Source organism: Podarcis pityusensis (genome assembly GCF_964106645.2).
Source record: "Podarcis pityusensis genome assembly, chromosome: 4".
NCBI lineage: Eukaryota > Metazoa > Chordata > Lepidosauria > Squamata > Lacertidae > Podarcis > Podarcis pityusensis.
Window position 1 is genome coordinate 5503185 of NC_138027.1, and position 27538 is coordinate 5530722.

At 46.3% G+C, this 27538-nt stretch overlaps 2 protein-coding genes across 7 annotated transcripts in view; both read left to right on the plus strand.

Annotated features, from left to right (window-relative positions):
- Positions 1–14224, plus strand: part of PDE2A (phosphodiesterase 2A) — a 374629-nt gene extending 360405 nt beyond the window's left edge. For all 5 annotated transcript variants that reach the window (XM_081001873.1, XM_081001875.1, XM_081001876.1 and 2 more), the window contains 5 exons: positions 1165–1264; positions 3486–3598; positions 6246–6284; positions 8166–8272; positions 9031–14224. In XM_081001873.1, the coding sequence (XP_080857999.1) occupies positions 1165–1264; positions 3486–3598; positions 6246–6284; positions 8166–8272; positions 9031–9259 (588 nt within the window). In that variant the 3' untranslated portion in view covers positions 9260–14224. The remainder of the gene's footprint in view (positions 1–1164; positions 1265–3485; positions 3599–6245; positions 6285–8165; positions 8273–9030) is intronic.
- Positions 14225–17671: 3447 nt separating this feature from the next.
- Positions 17672–27538, plus strand: part of LOC308475101 (disintegrin and metalloproteinase domain-containing protein 9-like) — a 40451-nt gene continuing 30584 nt past the window's right edge. For both annotated transcript variants that reach the window (XM_081002003.1, XM_081002004.1), the window contains exons 1-5: positions 17672–17831; positions 19288–19370; positions 21204–21265; positions 21444–21522; positions 24060–24136. In XM_081002003.1, coding sequence (XP_080858129.1) covers positions 17750–17831; positions 19288–19370; positions 21204–21265; positions 21444–21522; positions 24060–24136 — 383 coding nt within the window. In that variant the 5' untranslated portion in view covers positions 17672–17749. The remainder of the gene's footprint in view (positions 17832–19287; positions 19371–21203; positions 21266–21443; positions 21523–24059; positions 24137–27538) is intronic.

Genomic DNA, 27538 nt, shown 5'->3' on the forward strand with positions numbered 1-27538 from the left:
CCTATTTATCTACTTGCACTTTTTGGCGTGCTTTTGAACTTCTAGGTAGGCAGGAGCAGGGACCAAGCAACGGGAGCTCACCCCATCGCGGGGATTTGAACCGCCGACCTTCCGATTGGCAAGCCCTAGGCTCTGTGGTTTAACCCACAGTGCCACCCGCGTCCCCTAAAATCCCCTTTAGTTCCCTCTTAAAAACAATAATGACACAACAGTCTTCTTTTAAATGTCACGATAAGGTTTACTTACATTCAGTTCACAGTATGATCCTGAAGGCAGGCATGAGCTTGTAGTTACAGTTACAGAGAAATGTGTGGGTTCATCCTCTGAGCCCTTGTCTTTCTTCTTTGTCAATCCCTCGTAGCCGAGTAAGATTGTCTTCCATGAACACGGTTTTAACAATGAGTCCGCAAGTGACTGTGGAGGCCAGTTCTGGATCCACATGTCCTTCCACAGTGGGGACATTGGTTTCCAGGCGGGAGTTGATCACGGTGTGGATTTGCCAAGTGTGCCTTCCTTGTAGCACGTTTCTCCCTTGCATCCTGAGTTCGAGTGTCTTCCAAGCCCATGACACCTTTGGTAAAGGCTGTTCTCCAATTGGAGCACTTGCAGGCCAGTGTTTCCCAATTGTTGGTGTTTATACCCTATTTTTGTTAATTTGCCTTGAGAGAGTCTTTGAACCTCTTTTGTTGACCACCGGTATTAAGCCTTCCATTTTTAAATTCGGAATAGAGTAGTTGCTTTGGAAGACGATCATCAGGCATCTGCACAACACAATCAGCCCAACAAAGCTGATGTTGAAGAATCATTGCTTCAACACTGGTGATCTTTGCTCCTTCCAGTACACTGGTATTTGTTTGCCTGTCTTCCCAAGTGATGTGTAGAAATTTCCGGCTGCAGCAGACAACAAAAGACATCAAGTAAGCAAGACCAAGAGAGTAAGGGGAAGATGGCTGCGTGACTAGCCCCTTTATAAGGACTCCCAGGGTCGTGCCCATCTACCTGGTCACACGCAGGGGGAGGATGCTCTGGACCAGGTGTGACAGTAAGTCCTCCTGGCTGGAGCAACATTCCCCTGTGTGTCCACTCTGGGCAAACAGGGAATGTTGTACTTAACTGCTTTGGTGATGTTACACCCCTCAACTTCCAGTCTTATTGTCCCAATAGGATTACCAAAGGATGCTGGACTTGATGAGAGACATTATCCTGGCTACAGACCTTGCTCACCACTTGAGGATCTTCAAAGACCTCCAGAAAATGGCTGAAGGTAACCAGGGGTTCACCTGTCTGGGGCCTCCCATGTCAGGGAGAGGCAAACGGGAAAAGATGAAAGGACAGAAACCAGCAGTTATAGAGAGCCTAAAGAGATTATCAGCAGCCTGTCGTCTGACAGTGGGTCTGACGTAGAGGGGGAGGAGGATGAGCCTGGAACAAGTCATTCTGTACACAGAGGAAGTCAGGGGAGGAGTTTCCGCAGACTTGCATGCTGGGTACGGAAAAGGAAGAAGAAAGATTTGAGGCGGCAACTGCACAACAACGGGACGGACGCTAATTGAAACGCTGGAGATGTATGTTTGAACTTTGTCAAATAAATCAAATAGTTTGGAACTGGCTGGGAGCCCGGAGTCTTATCTATGCCAGCTGGACAGCATTAAGCCTCCGACATCCCAGGTGGAGCCAGATGTGAAGGGCGTGGCCACCAGATTTCTAAAGTTGAAAGGGAGTCTCCCTACATAATAGCTACACACACTCACACAACTACTACTACAACAACAATTTATTCCTGTCTTATGACAAGGAAACAGAACCCGGGGCTAGGATCTATTGGTTTTCTTGTGTTGAAATATCTTCCTCGAATACACAATTCAGTCTAGCCCACAGGAAATATTAGGTATGAACCATAGAAGAAGTTAGCCCGGTTTTCCAGTAACGCACAAAAACTTAAAACACACTGCTCCCTCCACCTTCATCTTTTCAGACACATCCCTAGCATAGCTGTCAACATTTCCCTTTTTTTAAGGGAAATTCCTTTATTCCGAATAGTATTCCTCGCAAGAAAAGGGAAAAGTTGACAGCTATGATCCCTAGGGGGATGAGAGCTAGAAAGAAAACAAAGGCAAAGTCCTAAAGAAACCAGATTTTGAAGCGCCGAATCACGAAATAAAAAAAATTGTAGAGTTGGAAGGGACCCTGAGGGTCATCCAGCCCAACCCCGTCATACAGGAATATTTCACCCAATGTGGCACTTGAACCCACAATCTTGGGATTAAGAGTCTCGTGCTATTAATAATATTATTATTTATTACATACCCTTCGTGCTAAGGACCCGGGGCAGGTTGCAACAATTTGAAATACAACATTAAAAACCATTTATTGAAACAAAAGAGAAAAAAATCACAAAAGAATCTAATAAAAATAACATCTAATCAGAAGTAACAAAAGTTCCTACAACGGCTTATATTTTGTTTAGATTTCCAGTCTTTCTGCATTAGAAATCTTCATGGCCCTCTTCCAAAAAGTGATTACTTTTCCCATGTTGTGGGACGGAGAGTTGAAAGGGACCCGGGGTCATCTAGTCCAACCCTCCGCAAAGCAGGACCAGATCTCACGTTTCTGACAATAGGGGCTTATATTTAATAAAGTCAGGTGGCACCTGTTTGGCTTGAGAAGCTGCTTTCTTTCTGTGGCCCAAATACTTATTTTTACCCAGTTCTGTTTTTTAGGGGGTGGGGATTCAATCACAGGCAATGGATTGTGATTCTGAATCCCTTACGATACGATAATCTTTATTGTCATTGTCCCATACAGAACAACGAAATTGAAAAATCTACATAAGACATTCAAAACCCAAGCAGCCTACTATCCCACCTATCCCAGCCTGGTTAACCCCCTAAAAACTCTGATACTTCCATAATTAAATACAATATACTCCCATAGAGAGTACCTTAAAAGGTAAAGGGACCCCTGACCATTGGGTCCAGTCGCGGACGACTCTGGGGTTATGGTGCTCATCTCGCTTTATTGGCCGAGGGAGCCAGCGTACAGCTTCCGGGTCATGTGGCCAGCATGACTAAGCCGCTTCTGGCGAACCAGAGCAGCACACGGAAACACTGTTTACCTTCCCGCTGGAGCAGTACCTATTTATCTACTTGCACTTTGACGTGCTTTCGAAGTGCTAGTTAGGCAGGAGCAGGGACCGAGCAACGGGAGCTCACCTCGTCACGGGGATTCGAACCGCCGACCTTCTGATCAGCAAGTCCTAGGCTCTGTGGTTTAACCCACAGCGCCACCCGCGTCCCTGAGACTACCTTACAGTGTGTTTAAAACCAAGGTGTGATTCTCCTAAGGGCTATGGCGGGGGGGGGGGGATAGAACAGAGACCCCACACCTTCCAGGCCTCGTTTCTTTGGGGAGAGGGTCTTGCTGGCCTTGTGCTGTCTCTGCGGAGTCCAGAAAATGAGACCTCCTCCACCTCTCGCCCTTTCCAGTTGGCTACGACCCCAAAAACAAGCAGCACCACAGCCTCCTTCTCTGCCTTCTCATGACCTCGTGCGACCTCTCGGACCAGACCAAAGGCTGGAAGACCACCCGCAAGATCGCGGTGAGTGTGGGAATCCTAGAGCTGTAGAGTTGGAAGGGGGGGTCCCCCCAGGGTCATCCAGTCCAGCCCCCTGAAATGTAGGAATCTCGACCAGATCATACATGACAAGGTAGCCTTCTCACCTCTGCATCCTCATGAGGAATGGTCGCCACCTCCAGGGTTTTTTCAATTCTGGGGAAAGGCGAGTCAGAGGTGTGTAAAATCACGCGTGGCATGTCGGGAACAGAAAGGTTTTTCTGCCTCTCTCATAACACTAGGACAGGCATTGGCAAACTTGCCCCCCCCCCCGATGTTTTTGGGACTACAACTCCCATCATCCCTAGCTAACATGACCAGTGGTCAGGGATGATGGGAGTTGTAGTCCCAAAACATTGGGAGGGCCGAGTTTGCCTGTGCCTGCACAAGAACTCGGGGAATGTTGGAAGATTCAGGATTTCTTTCTGTATGTTTTGTGGTATTTTGTGCATTGTGACTTGCCAATATTCCTATTGATTATAATTTATTGGAATTGTTAAGTGTAAACTGTTTCATTATTATTTGCTGATATGTCATTTTGCTGCTTACTATTATGTTCTAATGGGTTATTGAATATTGCTTTATTTGATATGTCGTTTATTTTAAAGTTATTGTAGCTTTTTTCTACAGTGGTACCTTGGTTCTCAAACTTAATCCGTTCCGGAAATCCATTCCAAAACCAAAGCGTTCCAATATCAAGGTGCGCTTTCCCATAGAAAGTAATGCAAAATGGATTAATCCATCCCAGACTTTTAAAAGCAACCCCTAAAACAGCAATTTAACATGAATTTTACTACCTAATGAGACCACTGATCCATAAAATGAAAGCAATAATCAATGTAAGATAAAGTTAAAGGGACCCCTGACCGTTAGGTCCAGTCGTGAACGACTCTGGGGTTGTGGTGCTCATCTCACTTTATTGGCCGAGAAAATAAATTAGACAGTATTGTAGATGATAAAAGTGAGAAAAAAAAATTCCCCTTTGCTGCACTGATAATAGTCATTGTTTGGATGGGGGGGGGGGGGCTTTTATCCATTCCCGCAGTCACACAATCAATCAGTAGCTGAATTGGGTTCCACGCAGCCACAAAAACAAATTAACCGAAAAAGCCTGAAAAACAAAAACGCAAAATAAATAGCAAAAACAAAAGCGCCAAACTTAATCTGTTCTGGAAGTCCTTTTGACTTCCAAAATGTTCGAAAACCAAGGCGCAGCTTCTGATTGGTGCAGGCGCCCCGGAAACAATAGCCGACAGCCGCATCGGACGTTCGGCTTCCAAAAATTGTTCAAAAACACTTACTTTGTGTTTTCGGAGTTTGAGAACCAAAGCGTTTGTACGACTGTATTGTTATTAGGTGTGTGTTCTTTGCTGCCCATTTTGTTGTTGTTTTTTGCAGCTTGTAAACCGTCTTGTGTGTAGCAATATAGAAAGGCAGCGTGCAAATTAAAAGCAAAATGAAACGAAACTGTGGAACTCCCTGCCACAGGAAGCAGTGATAGCCACCACAATGGAAAGCTTTAAAGGAAGATTAAACAAATTATTGAAGGAGCACCAGGCTATTGGTGCCTGCAAGCCATGAGAGAGGCTATGCTCTGCCTGTACAGTCAGAGGCAGTCATACTTTCATTTTGCTGTTTAACTTAATTTTGCTGGCAAGCGCAGAAGAGGGTAGGGTGCTGTTGGACCGCGAGTTTCCTACAGACATCTGGGTGCCTGTTTCTCTATGCCTAGAAAAGCTTTACTTGTTGCACTGCTGCCAGGAGGTTAGAAAAGGAGTTACGCTAATTGCTTAGGGATCCTTGGATATTGTTTGAACCATATTGACACTCTACTAGTAGCCTGAATTTTGCATGCAGAATGTGCCTGTTTAAATCACGGCGTCTCTGTTTTTAAAAGGCTATTGGGTGGTAGGGCAAGGGAAAATTTCTCAGTGATGGCTCCGACCTGGTGGAATGCTCTGTCCCAGGAGACCAGGGCCCTGCAGGATTTAACTTCCTTCCGCAGGGCCTGTAAGACAGAGCTATTCCGCCTGGCTTTCAATTTGAACCTGGCCTGATCTTTTATTCCCCTTCCTTCCCTCCCCCTCCTCTTTTTATAGAGATTACCCGCTCTGGGATCCCACAGCTAATTCTCCCCTGGTCTCCTCGCTGGCCCAAATAGGACTAATTTAGCCAGCTAGCCCTGGTGACCATCGAATGTTTATTGGATGGATCTTCCCCCCTAAATTGATTTTTGAATTCTGAATTTATTGTTATTCACGTTTTATACTGTATTTTATGCTGCTTTTTGTTGCATCAATTAAGTGTTTTAAATTTGTTGTTAGCCGCCCTGGGCCCAGTTTTCTGAACTGGGAAGGGTGGGGTATAAATAAAAATTTAGTATTATTATTATTATTATTATTATTATTAAAAAACCCTTCCCAAGACTCTGGGGCTCCACTGCCAGGCAGAGGAAACAGTTGCGGGTAGCGCATACCAATAGTCAGAGTCAGAGGCTGAAATTTGGGCAAACAGTCGGGGGCACATATCTCCAAGGGTGCTGGCTCGCCTGAGCAGGGAAGAAGGTGGCCAGATGACTTCACATTGAGGAAATTAATTAAAACTTGCCTAAACCATGACTTTTGCTTTCCAGGAGTTGATCTACAAGGAGTTCTTCTCCCAAGGAGATCTGGTACGTAAGAAAACTCTCCTGAGACAACGCATGTACACCTCTCTCCCCCCCCCCCCCAATAAGCCCCTTGCCCAGATCCTTGCTGACCCCTTACCAGGCCTGACAGAGCTAGAAACGGTGGTTGGGAGGTCTCTCTTGTAGAAAGATCATCGGGTGCTCTGGGAAAATCAGATTTCCCAGGGTGCCCAGGATCTTGCTAAACCTCATCCAAGCTGTCAAGGAGAAAGGGAGAGTGTGCTGAGGAAGAAACCTTCTTCCCTGCTTCCACTTTTCCTGCTGCTGCTGCAGATCCCAGATCTCCCTCGTAGAAAGAACATCAGGTGCCCTGGGAAAATCAGATTTCCCAAGGTGCCCGGGATCTTGCTAAGAATCATCTGAGCTGACAAGGAGAGATGGAGAGTATGCTGGGGAAAAGACCTTGCCTGCTCCCACTTCTCCTGCTGCTGCAGATCCTAGATGGGTAAATGAGAGGGGGAAAATTAGGTTACAATCTGAACCAGGAGAGAACTTTTGAGTCCTCATGCACCTCTCCAGTTGGAGGTTTTCTGAGTTGCAAAGGTTTGGATTCCAATCCAGGCAATCAGGAGACTTGGCACCACCAGATGCACCACTCTGGCTGTGCATTGCAACATTAAACTCCTGATTCAACACTGGATGATGGCAGATCTTTCTCTGCCTCTGAGCTTGTATTCGTTGCAGGAAGTTTAACTTTCAGGGTCTTACAAGTACATTTTGGAGCACAATTCAAAGCGTTGGTGCTGACCTTTAAAGCCCTAAACGGCCTCTGTCCAGTATATCCAAAAGAGCGTCTCCATCCCCATCGTCCAGCCTGGACGCTGAGATCCAGCTCCGAGGGCCTTCTGGCAGTTCCTTCCCTGCCAGAAGCGAGGTTACAGGAACCAGGCAGAGGGCCTTCTCGGTGGTGGCACCCGCCCTGTGGAATGCCATCCCATCAGATGTCCAGGCAATAAGCAACTATTTTACTTTTAAAAGACAACTGAAAGGCCCTGTTTAGGGAAGTTTTTAATGTCTGACCCTGTATTGTTTTTAATATTCGGTTGGAAGCTGCCCAGAGTGGCTGGGGAAACCCAGCCAGATGAGCGGGGTATAAATAATAAATTATTTTTGTTGTTGTTACAAACTTCTCAGAGACATTTGGTTACAGAGCAGTATGTACAGCCTTAGATTTTCCACGGACGGTGAAATTAGAGACATCGTTTCACTCGCAGAAGATGCTTATCTGCAGCGTTTTTTGAAGACCGTGTTGCTGAGGAGGGCTCTCTTCTCCTTAGACAAAATCCCCCCCAACTTGGGATTTGTATGAATTTAGTTAAGCACATCCAGGGCACGATCTCAACTCATCCATGCTCGCAAGAGTCCTCCTGTATTGCAGCATCACGTGGAAACATTGCAATGATGCCTCCACATTCAAAAACGACAGAATTATCTCTGGATCTGGGCTGGATTTGGAAAGATCGGAGAGTCACAGAATTCTAGAGTTGGGTGGGATCTCAGGGGTCATCTAGCCCAACCCGCTGCAACGCAGGAATCATGGCTAATGCATCCCAGGCAGATGGACACCCAAGCTCTGCTTAAAAACCTCCAGTGAAGGAGACTTCATAATCTTCCAAGGGAGTCTGTTGGTTATTCCATGGTGCAAGAAAGGGGAGCCTTTTGTGATCCAGTTGTCGCTGGACTACAACTTCCATTCTGGCTGGGGCTGATGGGTGCTAGGGTTCAACACATGGAGGGGGTAGGCTCTCTGTTTCTCCCCGAGAGTGTGGAAAGTCAGGTGGGGGTCATTCCTCAGCTCTCTGGGCTCACAGGAAAGCAGGGAAGTGAGCTGTGCCTTGTCGACTTGAAAATCCGATTTCTCTGCAGGAGAAGGCCATGGGCAACCGGCCGATGGAGATGATGGACCGGGAAAAAGCCTACATCCCGGAGCTGCAGATCAGCTTCATGGAGCACATTGCCATGCCCATCTACAAGTGAGTGCTTGGGGGGCGGGAGAGGATCGTGGAGGGAGGGGGGCTGCAATCTGGAGTAAAGCTCTGTCTGGCCACAGTGGTGCGTGCTCTGGTTATCTCCGCGGGATCTGATTTCTTTCCGCAGGTGCTTGTAAGACAGAGTTGTTCCGCCTGGCCTTTGGCTTGGAATCAACTTGATTCCCTCCCCCTCTTTCCTTTCTCCTTCTGTGATGGAACTCCTATTTGGGGACTTCCCTGGCTTTTTTCTGGCCCATGTAGGACCAGTCTGGATAGTTGGCCTTGGTGAAGATTTGACATTTTCATCCCCAAAAAGTTTTTGATTTGAGTTTCTACTGAAATGAGGCTGCATTTTAATGTTGTTTCTAAGTTGTATTTCAATCAATTTGTTTTTATATCGGGTGTTAGCCACCCTGAGCCTGGTCTTGGCTGGGGAGGGCGGGGTATAAATAAAATTTATTATTACAGTGGTACCTCGGGATGCGAACGGGATCCATCCCGGAACCCCATTCGCCTCCTGAAGCAAACGCAACCCGCGTCTGCGCGCGCGTGGGTCACGTTTCGCCGCTTCCGTGCATACGCATGACGTCATTTGGAGCGCAACCCAAAAATACTTAACTTGAAGCACATTTATCCCGAGGTATGACTGTATTATTATTATTATTATTAGCTCATAGCTACGACTCCATATTGTTTGTTCATCGACATGGATATTGTTGGACCTTCTCTGTCTCTCTCTTTCTCCCCCGCCCCCCCCCCAGGGTCCTCAACGACCTCTTCCCCAAGTCGGCCGAGTTGTACGAGAGGGTGGCCAGCAACCGGGAGCACTGGATGAAGGTCTCGCACAAGTTCACCATCCGGGGCCTCCCCAGCAACAACTCCCTGGACTTTCTGGACGAGGAATACGACCTGCAAACAATGGGCGAGAACAACGGCCTCAAGATGAACGGGTGCCTGGACTCAGAAGACGGGCACATGGAGGCAGAATGACGCCCCCAGGCACCTCCCCGCTTGGGGAGGAATCCGGACACACACAAGTGCAACTTTGCAACCCTTTTCCCTTCCGGGAAAACAACGGGGCTGATTTTGGAAACAAACAAAAAAAGGGGGGTTCTTCTTATTTATATATACAATGTGCTCTCCCCGCCGCAGGCATCCCCTTCCATCGCCACCCACCTCCCTCTCCCCACTCTCCATGCTCCTCCTGTCAGATACCTACACCTCACCCCACCCCGCAACACCTCGCAGACCGGCTTCCTCCATGAGGACTAGGAGCCTGCCAGCTTGCTGTCGTTTCTAAGCTTCCTCGCGCAGTTGAGTGGGATGAATGCACGACACACACCCCCGCCCCACACCACCCAACCCACTTGACTCACCCGCTCGTCGTCAGCGTCTGGTCAGGCAGTCATCTTTGGGTAGCCTGGTGAGATGTGCGTGTGTTCCCCAACTCTGGTAGCAGAGTCGTTTAGGGCTTTAAATGCTAAATGTGATCAGCAACAGGTAAAACTGCCCCGGCAGAATGCAGCCCACCTCACCACCCTCTCCTATACCCAGAAATGCAATTTCTTCTCATAGTCAGGGCTGAGAGCTGTTTCACATGGAACTACTGTCTTGCGCCTCTGGTCCCACACACTCAGTAATGCCCACACTGGCTGGCAGTGACCCACCCAGGGGTCTATCTAGAGATACCAGGATTGAACCTGGCACTTAGACTTGCCACCCGCTGCCAAAGGATAACCACAGAATTGCAGAGTTGGAAGAAACCCTGAGGACCATCCAGTCCAAAGTTCCCCAAATTTGGGTCTCCATCTTTTTTTGGACTACAACTCCTATCATCTAAGCAGGACCAGTGGTCAGGGATGATGGGAACTGTAGTCCAAAAACAGCTGGAAATACAGCTCTAGAATTGTTCTGTCCCAATTCTAGGCTTGAAAGGACACCTTTCTCTTTCGGTATTCTCAACCGAACCAGCCAGGTCTGTAGTCGAAGGAGATCCATCCACCCCTTTAGCAAATCGTGGTTCACTGAGTTCAGGCTTCCAGTTTCTTCTCCGTCTTCTTTTGAAACAAAGCGTTCTCGTTCCTGGCATTGAACTTTCAGGTTGCTAAGCCATTTGGAGTCCAGGGCCCAAACAGTCGAGTCAGTGATGGGCTGCCTTCTCTTCAACCCTAGACAGCTCTACAAATAATTTGGAGGTTAATTCCTCAGGCATCCTCTTGATCCCCGGAAAGGTAGTACTGCTCCTGGATTGGGTCCGGAACAAGCTTCCGGTGCCTGGCAGGCCCTGAATTGCACGATGCCATGGGAGCGGTAGCAGGGGTCCTGTTGACAATTTGAAGCCTTTATGGACTAGGCTGCGGGTGCTTGTGGGGCAGGGTATCAGCAGGTTATGGGGAAAGCAAGAGTTCGCTGGAGAACCCAAAGCTCAGACCAGGAAATCAATGCAGGAAACTTGCTAGGTGCATAAAAACAAAACCATGGTTTGGCTTAGCGTGTCATCCAAACCTAGGATCTTGATTAAGGCGTTTCCTCCCTGGGGATGGGCGAGTCTGACAATTCCAGCTTCTCTCAATTTCTCATTTCCCCCGATCTTAAATTCCCCGCATTTTCACATCAGTTTGCAATATCGTCCTTGTGAAAAACCATCGCCATTTCAGCGCAGATCACCCCCCCGTGTGAATATTTTTGTATGCGATTTTTGCCTAACGTGCACTTTTGTAAATTATTTTCACCAATATACACATTTTGAAGCGCACGTCGGCTGAGCGTGGGGATCTTTGTACGCTTGGCTGGAGAGCAGATCTGCAAAATTCAGAGACGTGCAGATTTCAAAAGGCAGCTGTGCTCCAGTTTATGTATTGCTTCGGAAACCGTAAATTAAGGAGATTCACCTTGCAATGTGAATTGAATTTCTCCCTCACCCCTGCTCATCCATAACCACAATCAGTAGCCAAGGTTTGACCAATGGTTACAGGTTGTTAAGGTGGAGAGATCTAATCTATTGTCCCAGCTTCAGATGACGCACTAAGCTAAATGCAAAGGCAACTGGTGTTCAGAAGCATCACTGCCTCTAACCTTGCAGGCAGACCACATCCATCGAGGCTAGTGGTTATTGACAGCTGTCTCCAGGAATTTGTCCAATCCTCTTTTAAAGCCATCTAGGATAGTGGTCATTGTTGCCTCCTGTGGCAGGGAGTTCCATAGATTAACTATCCAACACCCAAATATGGCTGGGACTTCTGGGTTGAGGAATGTCAGGCTCAAAGAAGGGGTGTGATTTCATAGAAACATAGAACTGCGAAGTCAGGAGGGGCCCCCAGGGCCATCTAGTCCAACCCCCTCCAACGCAGGAATTTCAACTGGATCATTCATGACAGATGGCCCTCCAACCTGTGCATAAAAACCTCCCAGGAAGGAGATGGCCACCAGCTCTTGTGGGAGACAGTTCCACTGTTGAACAGCTTTCCATCAGAAAGTTCTTCCTGATGTTAAGTCGGACTCACCTTTCTTGTAACTTGAAGCCATGGGTTCGAGTCCTACCCTCCAGATCAGGAGAAAACAAACTTGCTCCATCTTCCAGATTTGAAGATGGCTGTCATATCAGTCTCCTCTTCTCCAGGCTAAACATCCCCAGCTCCTTCAACCGTTCCTCATCAGGCTTGGTTTCCAGACTCTTGATCATCTTGGTCGCCCTTCTCTGCACCCATTCCAGCTTGTCAACATCCTTCTTAAATTGTGGTGCCCCAAATTGGACACAGAACTCCAGGTGTGATCTGACCAAGGCAGAATAGAGTTGGACTATGACTTCGTTTGAGCTGGACACTAGATTTCTGTTGATGCAGCCTAGAATAGCATCAACAGAACCGATAGCCTCCTCCATGAATTTGTCTGATCCTCTTTTAAAGCCATCTAGGTTCATGGCCGTCGCTGCCTCCTGTGGCAGAGAGTTCCATAGTTTAACTATCCAGCACCCAAGTATGGCTGGGACTTCTGGGTTGAAGGATGCCAGGCTAAAAGAAGAAGGGGTTTGATTTGCATTCCTGATGCTGCTGAAGGCCTTTTGCGCTCGCTAAATTGCCATTTTGAAAGCCGCTTGGCAGAGAATCTCAGGACGAGGAGCAAAGCCAGAGAGGCGTGTTGCAGCAGTGCTAAGGCAGCGTGATTCCCACCCTCTCCCCTCTTTCTCTTAAAAGTGATGGGCAGAGGGATGATTCCTTGCTTGAGTCTCCACTCTGGACCAAACACAAGAGCAAAGTGATGAATAGCTGGAAATGCTAGCTGTAGGGTGCCACTCCTGAAAACTTGTTTAAGAACCTAAGAGGAACATGTAGCAGGCACATGGGTGGGTTCCCTTCAAAATACAAAATTTTTAAAACCAGGTCTCCGCTGAAACTGGCCTTGCTTTGGGAAAGTTTTGTGGGTGCAGAAAGCCACCTTCCCATCTCCGTCTTCCCTGCTTTCTTTGCATCTTATCTGTGCCAAAGATGTTGGCACTTCTCCAAACCACCTCCCTTCTCCCCGCGGGCCCGTCTCTGCCTGCTGGCGATACGGTGGTCCACGTGTCTTTTTTTTTTGCCGAGGCGTTTGCAAAGAAAGTCCCGTGGCTTACCTGGGCCATGGAGGTTCGATCGCAGTGTGGGGATATGAGGCCGAGAACCACCTCGAGGACAAAGAGAGGGGACATGGCACGGAGAAGGAGCATAAATGGGCACCGGCGGAGTTTTTCAGCAGCGTCATAGAATTTGTCTACTTGGAAGGGCCCCCTAATGCTCATCTAGTCGTACCCCTTGCAAAGCAGGAACGCGTTACTTTCAGATGAGCTGTTTTCAAAAAGGGTATCAAAGTTAGAGAGTGGGGGTCTCCTTCTCCTTCGCTTGAAGAAGAGAAAGCCGCCTTCCATACCCATCATGTTTGAAACTCTGGACATTCTGAATCACAGAATTGTAGAGCTGGATGGGACCTCCAGAGGCCACGTAGTCCAACCCCCTGCACTGGAGGAATGTCAAAGTTCACCTTCTCAATCAGGCATTTGAGCTCTGTCCGTTGACAACGTCATCTTTACAGCCTCGAGCATTAACGCGCTAGACCAGTCTTTGCCCACCAGGAGTTTGGGACTACCACGACCATCGTCCTCAGCCATCCCCTCTGCGCTGGCAGGGGCTGATGGGCATTGTAGTACATAACACCTGGAGGGCGCCTGGTTGGCAAATGGATGCCCTAGTTCCTCATTTTCTCTCTGGCCTGTTTCATTTTGCACTCACGCACGGTCCCTTTTGCAACGCGGCTCACACGAATCTTTGCTGAGATTTCCCTGGCGTTCTGCATCGTCCGGTTCCCGTCATCACTGCCAGTTTCTATCTTTGGGAAAAACGGGTCTTTTTCGGTATCAGTCCTCTCTCACTCTAACAACAACGCAAGGGCTCCCGAGAACCATTCAAGTGTTACACATTTATTACAAAATAAAAATAATAATAAAAATGGCGATCCTCTGCCCCTCCCTGCCTCCCCACGAGTGACAGGAGTGTCTGTGCGAATCCTGCTGCATAGTTGTCCTGTATTTAACAACAGCAACACAAAGAGGAACACCGAGGTGTCCTGTGTGACACTGGTGTTTGCCCATTGCGGCCATATCCTTACTGGTTTTAACGTGGGTGGGTGTGTTGTCACGTGTGTGTGTGTGTGTATCTGCAGATATATATATATACACACAGTATATATCCCAACATGTAGATACTGTTTGAGAGAGTCAGGTCAGTAGGGATATTCTCTTTGCGTGGGGCGGGGGGGACCGTGTTGAAAAATATTTTCAATTTGCTTTCCTGTCTTTTCTTAATGATAGTTGATTCATTCTGGGTTTTTTGGGAGGGGGGCTGGGCTGCCTCCTTTTCCTCCCCTGAATAGATGTGAAGGGGCAAAAACGAGGATTCTCTTTTCCTAATAAATTTCATATGCAGATCTCTGGAGTCTCTGGTCCTTATTTATTTATTCAATGCAGTCATGTCTTCCCCTTTTCTACAAGGAGCTCAAGTTAATGCACGTGGGCCTCCCACCCTCCTAATTTAATCCCTGCAACAACTCTGCGAGTGTGATGGTCTGGGATTCGGACTTGGATGCTGAACCTGAAGGATCCCAGCCTGCACAGGATTCCCCGCCTCCAGAACCAGCTGAGCCAGGGCTGGGGCATGAGCCTGAAGGGTCCTCACCTGTGCTGGATCCTCAGGTGCAGGCACCAGCTGAGTCTGCTAAGGCTCCTGAGGGGGTGGAGGACCCATTACCTGCAGGTGCTCCACTCTCAGCCCTGTCAGAGGAAGTGGAGGTTGCCTCTGGGTCCAGTAATCCTCTAGCCTCTCCTGAGCTGCAGAGGCTCAGGGCAGAGAGGCGGAGGGAGCTAAGTTTCCACAGGAGGAGTACTCGCCTCCAGGCCAGGAGAGGCGAGTCACCAGAGGATCGGGGCCGCCCTGTGCCTCGGGGCAGATAAAAGCCAGCGAGCCCCAGTCCCAAGTTGCGGGAGCAACATTGTTGGTTGCTAGTTCCTACCTGAACCCTGTCCTGCTTTCATAGAATCATAGAGTTGGAAGAGACCACAAGGGCCATCGAGTCCAACCCCCTGCCAAGCAGGAAACACCATCAGAGCACTCCTGACATATGGTTGTCAAGCCTCTGCTTAAAGACCTCCAAAGAAGGAGACTCCACCACACTCCTTGGCAGCAAATTCCACTGTCGAACAGCTCTTACTGTCAGGAAGTTCTTCCTAATGTTTAGGTGGAATCTTCTTTCTTGTAGTTTGAATCCATTGCTCCGTGTCCGCTTTTATATATTTGAACATGGCTATCATATCACCCCTTAACCTCCTCTTCTCTAGGCTAAACATGCCCAGCTCCCTTAGCCGTTCCTCATAAGGCATCGTTTCCAGGCCTTTGACCATTTTTGTTGCCCTCCTCTGGACACGTTCCAGTTTGTCAGTGTCCTTCTTGAACTGTGGTGCCCAGAACTGGACACAGTACTCCAGGTGAGGTCTGACCAGAGCAGAATACAGTGGCACTATTACTTCCCTTGATCTAGATGCTATGCTCCTATTGATGAGGCCCAGAATTGCATTGGCTTTTTTAGCTGCCGCGTCACACTGTTGGCTCATGTCAAGTTTGTGGTCAACCAAGACTCCTAGATCCTTTTCACATGTACTGCTCTCAAGCCAGGTGTCACCCATCTTGTATTTCTGCCTCTCATTTTTTTTGCCCAAGTGCAATACTTTACATTTCTACCTGTTAAAATTCATCTTGTTTGTTTTGGCCCAGTTCTCTAATCTGTCAAGGTCATTTTGAAGTGTGATCCTGTCCTCTGGGGTGTTAGCCACCCCTCCCAGTTTGGTGTCATCTGCAAATTTGATCAGGATGCCCTTGAGTCCATCATCCAAGTCGTTGATAAAGATGTTGAATAAGACCGGGCCCAAGACAGAACCCTGTGGCACCCCACTAGTCACTCTTCTCCAGGATGAAGAGGAACCATTGATGAGCACCCTTTGGGTTCGGTCAGTCAGCCAGTTACAAATCCACTGAGTGGTTTCCTGCCTGAGCTCCTGACCCGCCCTGGCTCCCTGCTTGCAAGCCTGTTCCTGACTTCACCCAACTCCCTGCCCTGCACCCCGATTCAGTTTCTACGGACTGCCTCCACGTTGCGCCTTTGACCACGGACCGGACCTCGACCTCGCCTCTCGGGTAACCCACGGGACCAGCACAGTGGGGTAGGCTTGAATGTCCCCTCAGAAGCACAAGCCGAGAAACAAACTGATATGAGTTTTAAACTCTGCCCACAATATAGTAAATATTTGGGAGTCAACATCACAAAATCATGGGCAGAATTATTTCAAGTTAACTTTTTACCCTTGCTGAAAAGTGTTGAAGGGGATCTTGAAAGATGGCCAAAAGATTTCTATCCCTTGGGTGAGTTAGGCAGCGTCAGTCGAAATGATATTACCAAAAAAAAGTATTTTCGTCCCAAACTGTACCTATATGTATTTCAGCAAAGACCCTCAAGAAAAAGGGAAAAAAAGAAAAGAGATTGCGAGCTTCATTCATCAGGGCAAGAGATCTAGACTGCAATGAACTGTATTGTATGAAGATTCCCAGAAGGAGAGTATGTAGTGGTACTTCACCCCAATATGTTCCGTCCTCGCATGGAACTTCTCACTCAGAGACGGCTTCGTGCAACTCTGATTGTCCTCTAGCAGCTTAACAGGTCCCTTGCTCACCAACCCAAAGTCCTTCATGAGTTGATCCAGCCAGTCAACCTCTCGGGACGCTTTTGTAGCTGCGACGTACTCTGCTTCTGTGGAAGACAATGCTACACGGTTCCGTTTATAACTACCACATGCAACAGGTCCATACCCAAACATAGACACATATCCACCTTCAGGTAGGTAGCCAGGTTGGTCTGATGAAGTCAAAATATATAGAAAAAATAAAAATGTCCAGTAGCACCTTAGAGACCAACTAAGTTTGTTCTTGGTATAAGCTTTTGTGTGTACAGTGGTACCTCAGGTTACAGATGCTTCAGGTTACAGACGGTTTAGGTTACAGACTCCGCTAACCCAGAAATAGTACCTCGAGTTAAGAACTTTGCTTCAGGATGAGAACAGAAATTGTGCTCCGGCGGCGCAGCGGCAGCAGGAGGCCCCATTAGCTAAAGTGGTGCTTAAGAACAGTTTCAGGTTAAGAACAGACCTCCGGAATGAATTAAGTACGTAACCAGAGGTACCACTGTATCTGAAGAAGTGTGCATGCACACAAAAGCTTATACCGGGGGTCAGCAAACTTTTTCAGCAGGGGGCCAGTCCACTGTCCCTCAGACCTTGTGGGGGGCTGGACTTTATTTGGAGGGGGGAATGAACGAATTCCTATGCCCCACAAATAACCCAGAGATGCATTTTAAATAAAAGGACACATTCTACTCATGTAAAAACATGCTGATTGCTGGACCGTCTGCGGGCTAGATTGGGCCGGATCTGGCCCCCTGGTCTTAGGTTGCCTACCCATGGCTTATACCAAGAACAAACTTAGTCTCTAAGGTGCTACTGGACATTTTTTTTTTCATTTTTTCATATATTTCGACATATCCACCTGTCGTATAAAACATTCCCGAACATGCCCACTGTAGGAATGTTGTACTTGACTGCTATAGGTTATACACCCCACAGTACGCACAGGGCGGGGCTTGACACTGATTGACAGCTGTTGGCCGTCAGAGGGTTGAGGGTTGGGGTGGGAGTTTGGGCTAATGGGCAGGCAGGCATCCCAAGAGGCTCGCAGCCCAAGTGGCCGGCGGCGGCTTCAGGGGGCGGACCCTGGGACCAGAGGCGGGGCTTGCGGGGGTTTGATTGGCGGCGGAGCGTTTGGAATCGGAACCGAGTGACAGTTGGAGCTCTGGGGAGGGGCCCATTGCCGAGAGATACCCGAGGGGGGCAAAAGCTGCTGGAGGCCGGGAATGTGGCCCCCTTTGCCTCGGCCAGGGCAGGGCATGTCGGTCCCATGGGTACTGCTCCTGCTCCTTCTCCTCCTTGGCCCAGGTGGGTAAAAAGTGGGGGGGGGGGCATTCAAGGGGGAGACCTTCCCCTCCCCTGTCTCTCCCTCTGTGGGTCCCAGCTGAGGAGCTCCAGAAGTCCATACATGCTCAGGTCCCCAAATCCAGTTTGTTTGTTTATTTGTCTCCTGCTCTATGTATTGCATTTATATATGCCACCTTTTCCTCCCCAAGGAGCTCAACATTTACTGTATTTTTCGCTCTATAAGACGCACCAGACCACAAGACGCACCTAGTTTTTGGAGGAGGAAAACCAGAAAAAAAATATTCTGAATCCCAGAAGCGAAAGCAGCAATCCCTCTTGCTGTTCTGGTTTCTGGGACAGCTGTGCAGCCTGCATTCGCTCTATAAGACGCACACACATTTCCCCTTACTTTTTAGGAGGGAAAAAGTGAGTCTTATAGAGCAAAAAATACGGTAATCCCCACATCAACCCTGTGAGGTAGGCTAGGCAGATAGGCCTAGATAGGATCCCCCTTAATAAATGGATCAACAATCTGCTGATACTTGCAGCTTATATCTTTAATCTCTGGCATTTTATTATTATTTTTTATATTTTGCTGGAAGCCGCCCAGAGTGGCTGGGAAACAAAGCCAGATGGGTGGGGTATAAACAACAAAACAACAACAACAACAACAACAACAACAACAATAATTAGACTGCTTACAGGGGTAGACTTTGTTTGGATAAATGTGACAATATTTGGAATGAGTTTATACAAAATGTAGTAGGCTATTGATATTTACATTAAGGTTACCAGACGTCCCCATTTCCCAGGACAGTCCCCGGATTTATAAATCAGTCCCCATACAAAATCCATTGAAGTTGAAAAGTGTCCCTGGATTAATTGCAAAAAATCTGGTAACCTTAATTTACATGTGTATTAGGATAATATCAAATTTATAAAAGAATGTATGGATTAGGGTATTTTTCATATATATTCATATATATATATATATATATATATATATATATATCTTTTATCTTGCTTCTCTTCTCTTTGTATCACTTTATTTCTTTAAAATTGAACCATTTTCAATAAAATATTAATACACCCCCCCCCCAGAAAAAAGGCTAGGTTGAGAGGCAGTGGCTGGCCCCCAAAGACACACCCAGAGAGCTTCATGACGGCCAAGTGGGAAGATTTGAACCCAGGTCTCCCGGGTCCTAGCCCAACACTTCTAACCGCCACACCACTGCTAGCTTGTGTTGGCTCTGGAGCAGATAAAATAACAAACCCAAGAGTGTCTCTGAGCACCTACAGAGCGTTATATAACTAAGAAATAGGGATGAACTGGTCCAGAGCTCCCGGCCAATCGGGAAAGGCGTTCCGAGCAATTTTCAGCATCATCTGCCCTGCCTCTCTGGCTCCGAAGGCAGTGTGCTTATGACAAGTCTCTGAGAACACTTTTCGCCCTTTGAAAAACTGCTTTTCTTCCCAGGACTTATGGAAGCCTCTAAATACCTTTACTCCGAAGTGGTGATCCCACAAACGCTCGATCCGAAATCTGGCTTCTCCACTAAGGTAATTTTGCTGACACGCCACCTGCCTGAACTCATCGATCAATAGCTTACCTGACCTCGTAATACCCCAGGGGTGACTGACTGCTTTTTCGCGCGGTGCGTAGTTAATCTGCGGAACTCCTTGCCACTGGAGACAGGGGCGGCCACCGACTTAGATGGCTTTAAAAGGGGATTAGGCAAATTCAGGGCTATCGAAGGTGACTAGCCACTATGGCCATGCTCTGCCTCCCCACTTTGAGGCCGTGATGATTCTGAGGTGAAAAGTAAGAGTAGCAGGTGTGATTTGGGGGGAGCCATGCTCCCAGCACCTGCTCACTGCTGCTCTTTGCGAGACAGGGATGAGGCAGGGTACCAGTAGAGTTGTGAGCATTCAGCCCAAGCCCCTGTATTGGGAGGATGGCTCCATCCCTTGCGGGCAGGGCCAGATTGAGGTTTGATGAGGCCCTAAGCTACTGAAGGTAATGGGGCCCTTTATATGTCCAGCTGTCCTTTGTCAACAACAAATGGTCGCTGTTTTTTGTGTTGAATATATGTTGTTGTTGTTGTTTAGTTGTTTAGTCGTGTCCGACTCTTCATGACCCCCTGGACTAGAGCACGCCAGGCACTCCTGTCTTCCACTGCCTCCCGCAGTTTGGTCAAACTCATGCTGGTAGCTTCAAGAACACTATCCAACCATCTCGTCCTCCATCATCCCCTTCTCCTTGGGCCCTCCATCTTTCCCAACAGGGGGTCTTCTCTTCTCATGAGGTGGCCAAAGTATTGGAGCCTCAGCTTCAGGATCTGTCCTTCCAGTGAGCACTCAGGGCTGATTTCCTTCAGAATGGAGAGGTTTGATCTTCTTGCAGTCCATGGGACTCTCAAGAGTCTCCTCCAGCACCATAATTCAAAAGCATCAATTCTTCGGCGATCAGCCTTCTTTATGGTCCAGCTTTCACTTCCATACATCACTACTGGGAAAACCATAGCTTTAACTATACGGACCTTTGTTGGCAAGGTGATGTGTTGGATTTATATGCTAGATGGTAATTTATGGACCTGATGGGTATCTAAAGCCGTTTGCACAGGTTGCCATGCAACCAGTCCATGCAGAATGTAGGCACCCTATATATAGAAAGGAGCAAACTGGTGATATTTTAGGGAGCAGGCTAGCAGGCGGGGCCCATGACTTACATCCTAGGAGCCTACACAACACAAAGCACTGTTGCTCTATGTAGGTTTTATTTTATTTGTTTTTTATCTTATATTTTGGAAATGTACATCCAGTTGCTTTTTCCTTTATATTTTTTGGGGGCCCCCAAGAGAGTGGGGCCCTAAGCTATAGCTTGTTTAGCTTATACTTAAATCTAGCACTGCCCCCACCACGATCCTGCCCTGCCCTCCAGAATGCAGTTCCTGGCAGCAGCAGAGGACAAAGCCAGAAGGAGGCTTTCTTTTCTTTTTTCCTGAGGAAGGTGATCTAAATAGCATTCGATATTCTGTACTGGGCCGACCGACCAATGCCTTGCTTCTAGATGCTAAGGCTTCATCTGTTGTTAAAAGCAGCAGTTCTAAATATGGACTCTAGGGGGCGATATCACACAATGCCCAGATGGGGGAGGACAGCAATTCGTAACATTCCCAATATCTGCAATAAAAACCCCTTAAAGAAAGAAAAACCTCAATCCAAAATGAAGAACAGTTTTTGAGTGTGCATTACTGCTTTTCTTTTAAGACTAAGAGAGGGAGCTAAAGAATAGTAGCAATTCTATTATGAAAGTATACAGAATAGACTCTATATCTGTAGAGGCAAATTGTCTCAGGTTTTAACTATATATATTTCATTTGAATCCTTTAGAGAGAAGTGTCTTACGTAATTAGAATTGAAGGATCTGACAGAACTATTCACCTTCGACAGAAGTAAGTGGTTGATTTTTCCGTAGCAAAATGTCCATAGGAACATTCTGTTGGAATGTTCTGTTGGAACATTCTGGAATGACAGGCAGAAGTGGCCAATAATCAGAAATCGTTTGCTGAGTCTAGACGCAGCATTTTGCAAGTACACCCTGCGTTTCTAATGCAAGCTTTCTATTTGCAGATTCTTTATATTTCGAAATATGCCTGTTTACTCCTTTAATACAGAAGGAAAACGTCAAGTGCAGAACCCATATATCCAGGTTCATTTTATTCATATTTTTAGAAGGGCAAAGATGGCATTAAACATGGATAATTTTAATATATATAGAGAGATAGATTTAATATCTGGAGTCTGGGGCCCAAGTCGGTGCCACTGGCCCTCACCTTTCTCAGTGGCTCATGCATTCTTTTTCTTTAGGGAAAGGGTGATCTCCCTTTTGACTTGCGCCATTTCAACCTTGTGCGATTGGAATTGTGCAAATTAAATGCATGCAAAGTGGAAAGAGCTTTTAAGCTCCCTGTCCTGCTTACTGGGCAAGGCCCTCACAGCGTGTTGGCTCTGGGAGCCTGGGGACAGCCCCGCAAAGTCTCTGGCGACATCTCACAAGAGCAGCCCAGAGCCCACGCAGTGCGCTGGTTCCAGAAGGGTGAGAACGCTGGTGCGGGTTCAATGCGCTTATATGCGCCATCCTTGGAATGTAAGCTCTGTGTAAGATGGGATCATAATGTAGCTCACAGTCATTTCAGGTAGCCCCTCTCCGATGAAAATAGAGACCTCCTATTCTATTATTATTATTATTATTATTATTATTATTATTATTATTTGATTTATACCCCGTCCATCTGACTAGATTGCCCCAGCCATTCTGGGCAGCTTTCAATCTATGTTAAAACATTAAACATTTTTAAAAAAACCTTCCCTATGCAGGGCTGCCTTCAGATGTCTTCTAGAGATCATAGAGTTATTTACATAGCTGTCAACGTTTCCCTTTTTTAAAGGGAAATTCCCTTATTCTGAATAGGATTCCTCGCAAGAAAAGGGAAAAGTTCACAGCTATGGTTACTTATCTCCTTGGCTCGGGGGTCATATAACTCCAACACCCCCACACAGACACATTTTGATGAAAATAGGGACGTCCTAAGGAAAAGCAGGACATTCAGGGATCAAATCAGAAACTGGGGTGGCTTCTGTAAATCCAGGACTGTCCCTGGAAAACAGGGACACTTGGAGGGTCTGGTCTTGCCCTCAGTTTGTCTTGGGCAGTATTCAAGCGCAGATGCCCAAATCTAGTGAGGGGATGACATGTACATGTGGCATTTGTGGGGCTTTTAAGCCTCTTGCTGACACCATCCCGCAGTCGTAGCCCCAGTTGGATAATGGTCTGTATTCCTGAGTATCTGCTTGAAAGCTGAGAAGAGAAGGAGGACAGTGATCCATTGCATCTCCTCCTGCTTTCAAACAATATTGCCAGAGATCAGTGGGAGGACTTTGTGAATACAGCAGCTCCCTGCTCCTCACTGTTGCTGTTGGAGCAGGAGCAAGTGTCTTTGTAACCATCTAATGAAGAGCAAAAAAGAATCCCGTCCCATCAGGTTCTTGCCATCTCTGCCCTCTGAATTCAACCTTGCAGTTCAAGTCCTTCGCCATAAATTCCACCCATTTCATTAATACACAATCAGTTTGTAGGTTAGTTACGAACCACAATGTGTGTCGGTTAGCCAAGATTCCTGTCCTTGAGCCCTGAACTCTACCTCCACCTCTCTTTCAAATCAGAACCAGTGAAGGTGGTGAAGGTCCTGTGTGAGTGTCTGGAGGCAGTTGGAGGATGGATGGCGGCTAACAGATTGAGGTTGAATCCTGACAAGACAGAAGTACTGTTTTTGGGGGACAAGAGGCGGGCAGGTGTGGGGGACTCCCTGGTCCTGAATGGGGTAACTGTGCCCCTGAAGGACCAGGTGCGCAGCCTGGGAGTCATTCTGGACTCACAGCTGTCCATGGAGGCACAGGTCAATTCTGTGTCCAGGGCAGCTGTTTACCAGCTCCGTCTGGTACGCAGGCTGAGACCCTACCTGTCCACGGACTGTCTGGCCAGAGTGGTGCATGCTCTGGTTATCTCCTGCTTGGACTACTGCAATGTGCTCTACGTGGGACTACCTTTGAAGATGACCCAGAAACTGCAACTGCAACTAATCCAGAATGCAGCAGCCAGACTGGTGACTGGGAGTGGCCGCCAAGACCATATACCGGTAACACCGGTCTTGAAAGACTTACACTGGCTCCCAGTATGTTTCTGAGCACAATTCAAAGTGTTGGTGCTGACCTTGAAAGCCCTAAATGGCCTCATTCCAGTATACCTGAAGGAGTGTCTCCACCCCCATCGTTCTGCCCGGACACTGAGGTCCAGCGCCGAGGGCCTTCTGGCGGTTCCCTCACTGCGAGAAGCCAAGTTACAGGGAACCAGGCAGAGGGCCTTTTCGGTAGTGGCACCCGCCCTGTGGAACACCCTCCCACCAGATGTCAAAGAGAACAACAACTACCTGACATTTAGAAGACATCTGAAGGCAGCCCTGTTTAGGGAAGCTTTTACTGTAATGTTTAATAGATTATTGTATTTTAATATTCTGTTGGAAGCCACCCAGAGTGGCTGGGGAAACCCAGCCAGATGGGCGGGGTATAAATAATAAATTAATAATAATAATAATAATAATAATTAAACGGCTCCTTTGGGTAGAAGGAACCCTGGTTAATTCAGTTCTGTTCCGACCCGTTCCGAAGTACTGTTTTTGAACCTTGCAGGTTGACTGCTATTACGGTGGATATGTGGAAGCCTTGCCAGACTCCAACGTCATCCTGTCTACCTGCCATGGGCTTTGGTAATGTGCATCTTCCCTAGGCGTTGAAAAATATTGCGGCTGATCTGGGGGTTGGGATCTTCATGCCTAGGCCTGTTGGACTCGTAGCCCAGCAGGATGAATGCAGACCGTCATCAGATGCTCACAACTGTGTTTTTTCTTCAGTGCTCCCTAGGCAGGACAAAACCAAGGGGTTAATCATAGGCTGCCTAGGCTGCAAAACAGGGCTGGTGAAATGCTTTGGCACAGGAGATCACAAGATCTGACCTCTCTCTTTTGCGCGCGCACACACACACCTCCCGAGGGTTTGTGACCCATTGACTACCCTCACCTGGTTTATCCAGCCCAGGGCCGGATTTAGGTTTGATGAGGCCGTAAGCTCCTGAAGGCAGTGGGGCCCTTTATATGTCCAGCTGTCCTTTGTCAACAACAAATTGTCCCTGTTTTTTGTGTTGAATATATGCTAGATGGTAATTTATGGACCTAATAGGTATCTAAAGCCATTTGCACATAACAAAGTATGTATTTTATCAAAGTAACTGTTGAACTGAAATACATCTAAGAAGTATATTAATAGTGAAATACAATTAAGAAGAAGTATATTAATAGTGAAATCATTATTAAGCTCTAACTTAAAATGATTTTTTTATTCATCACAAACTTAATAATGCAAACACATTGGCATTTGGCAATAAGAAAAGTTTCTTTCTTTCTTTCTTTTTAAATGATATTTATTAAGGTTTCAATAAAAGATTAAACAACAAAAAAATAAACGAAAAATGCACAATTCAAAAAAGCACAATACATAGTCCAAAAAAAAAGGAAAAAAAAGAACAAAGAAAAAACAAAATACAAGACAAAAAGAACAATTAAAAACAGTATCACCTTTTCGTTTCCATCTTTAAATTTACTTGTTTTCTGGACCTCCTCATACCTCCCTCTTTTGTATTCCAGTTCAAATTGTTTGTCCAGCAATTTCTTTCCCTCTTTTTTTATCCCAATCTTTAATCTTAATATAATATAACATTAAAATTTTACCTCTTAAAAGCCAAATTTCCATTTCCTTAAACTTCTTTAATCCTAATCCTTAATCTTAGTTTATCTATAACTTTAAATCCTGTACAGCTGGAAACCACTCATTTTCAATCCAACATCACTCTAACATTCTTTAATTTTACAGTGTTTCTGTAGATAATCTTTGAATTTCTTCCAATCTTCCTCCACTGACTCTTCTCCCTGGTCACGGATTCTACCAGTCATTTCCGCCAGTTCCATATAGTCCATTAGTTTCATCTGCCATTCCTCCAGTGTGGGAAGTTCTTGTGTCTTCCAATACTTTGCAATGAGTATTGTTGCTGCTGTTGTTGCATACATAAAGAAAGTTCTATCCTTTTTTATCACCATTTGGCCGACCATGCCCAGGAGAAAGGCATCTGGTTTCTTGGGGAAGGTATATTTGAATACCTTTTTTAATTCATTATATATCATTTCCCAGAAAGCCTTAATCCTTGGGCACGTCCACCAAAGGTGAAAAAATGTACCTTCAGTTTCCTTACATTTCCAACATTTATTATCGGGCAAATGATAGATTTTTGCAAGCTTGACTGGGGTTATGTACCACCTGTATATCATTTTCATAATATTCTCTCTTAAGGCATTACATGCCGTAAATTTCATACCTGTGGTCCACAACTTTTCCCAGTCAGCGAACATAATGTTATGTCCAACGTCTTGTGCCCATTTAATCATAGCCGATTTTACTGTTTCATCCTGAGTATTCCATTTCAGCAGCAAGTTATACATTCTTGACAAATTCTTAGTTTTGGGTTCTAACAGTTCAGTTTCTAATTTTGATTTTTCCACCTGGAAGCCAATTTTCTTGTCCAATTTAAATACCTCCATTATCTGAAAATAATGAAGCCAGTCTCGCACTTTGTTTTTTAGTTTTTCAAAGCTCTGCAATTTCAGTCTATCTCCATCTTGTTCCAAAATTTCCCAATATTTCGGCCAATTGACCTCCATATTGAGCTTTTTCAGAGCTTTCGCTTCCATCGATGACAGCCACCTTGGGGTTTTATTTTCCAATAAATCCTTATATCTTATCCAGACATTAAATAGCGCTTTCCTGACAATTTGGTTTTTAAATGCTTTATGTGCTTTGACCTTATCATACCATAAATATGCATGCCATCCAAATACATTGTTAAAACCTTCTAGGTCCAAAATGTCAGTGTTTTCAAGAAGCAGCCATTCTTTCAACCAGCAAAAAGCTGCTGATTCACAGTAAAGTTTAAGGTCTGGCAGGGCAAATACACCTCTTTCCTTTACATCCGTTAGTATTTTAAATTTTATTCTGGGCTTCTTGCCCTGCCAGACAAATCTAGAAATATCTTTCTGCCACCTCTTGAAACAATCCATTCTGTCCACAATTTGCAAAGTTTGAAACAAAAACAACATTTTAGGCAATACATTCATTTTTATCGCAGCAATACGGCCCAGCAGTGAAAGCTTCAAATTTGACCAAATTTCTAAATCTTTTTTCACTTCAGCCCAACATTTTTCATAGTTGTCTTTAAATAAATTCCCATTTTTTGCTGTCATGTTAATCCCCAGGTTTTTAACTTTCTTAACCACTGTTAAACCTGTCTCATTCTGAAACCTCTCTCTTTCAATCGGTGTTAAATTTTTCTCTAAAACCTTAGTTTTTGACTTGTTCAATTTGAATCCTGCTACTTGACCAAATTCTTGAATCAGTTCTAAAACCCTTTTGGTACTAGATTCTGGGGCAATAACAAAAGTTTCTTTAGAAACACAATTTACAGACACTCATAATCTACTCTCCAGAAACTTGCTATAACATGACATAATAATAGGTGTAAATATATGGTGCAAACTACTAATAACGATAAATAGCAGAATGTAGGCACCCTATATATAGAAAGGAGCAAAGCAGTGATATTTTAGGGAGCAGGCTAGCAGACGGGGCCCATAACATACATCCTAGGAGCCTACACAACACAAAACACTGTTGCTGTATGTAGGTTTTATTCTATTTGTTTTTCATCTTATATTATGGAAATGTACATCCAGGTTTTTTTCCCTTGAAATGTTTTGGGGGCCCTCAAGCGTGTGGGACCCTAAGCTATAGCTTGTTTAGTTTACATGTAAATCCGGCACTGAGCCGGCCAGTCGAAGCCGTTCCCAGGATTGTGGCGGCTGTGTCATGCTGACGTGCAGGAGACGGAGGTGAGAGCTGGGAGCAGGATGGGGACCAAAGGTGGATAAACTATCCCAGTGCCTGGAAACCCTGGAATCTCGAACTGCTCAGAAGTTAGGGTGGCATGCAGCAATATTCATCCTTAAAGAGCAGGTCGGTTTTAAGAATTGGTGGGTAGCTGTACTGGGAGTTTTCCTTCTTTTTCT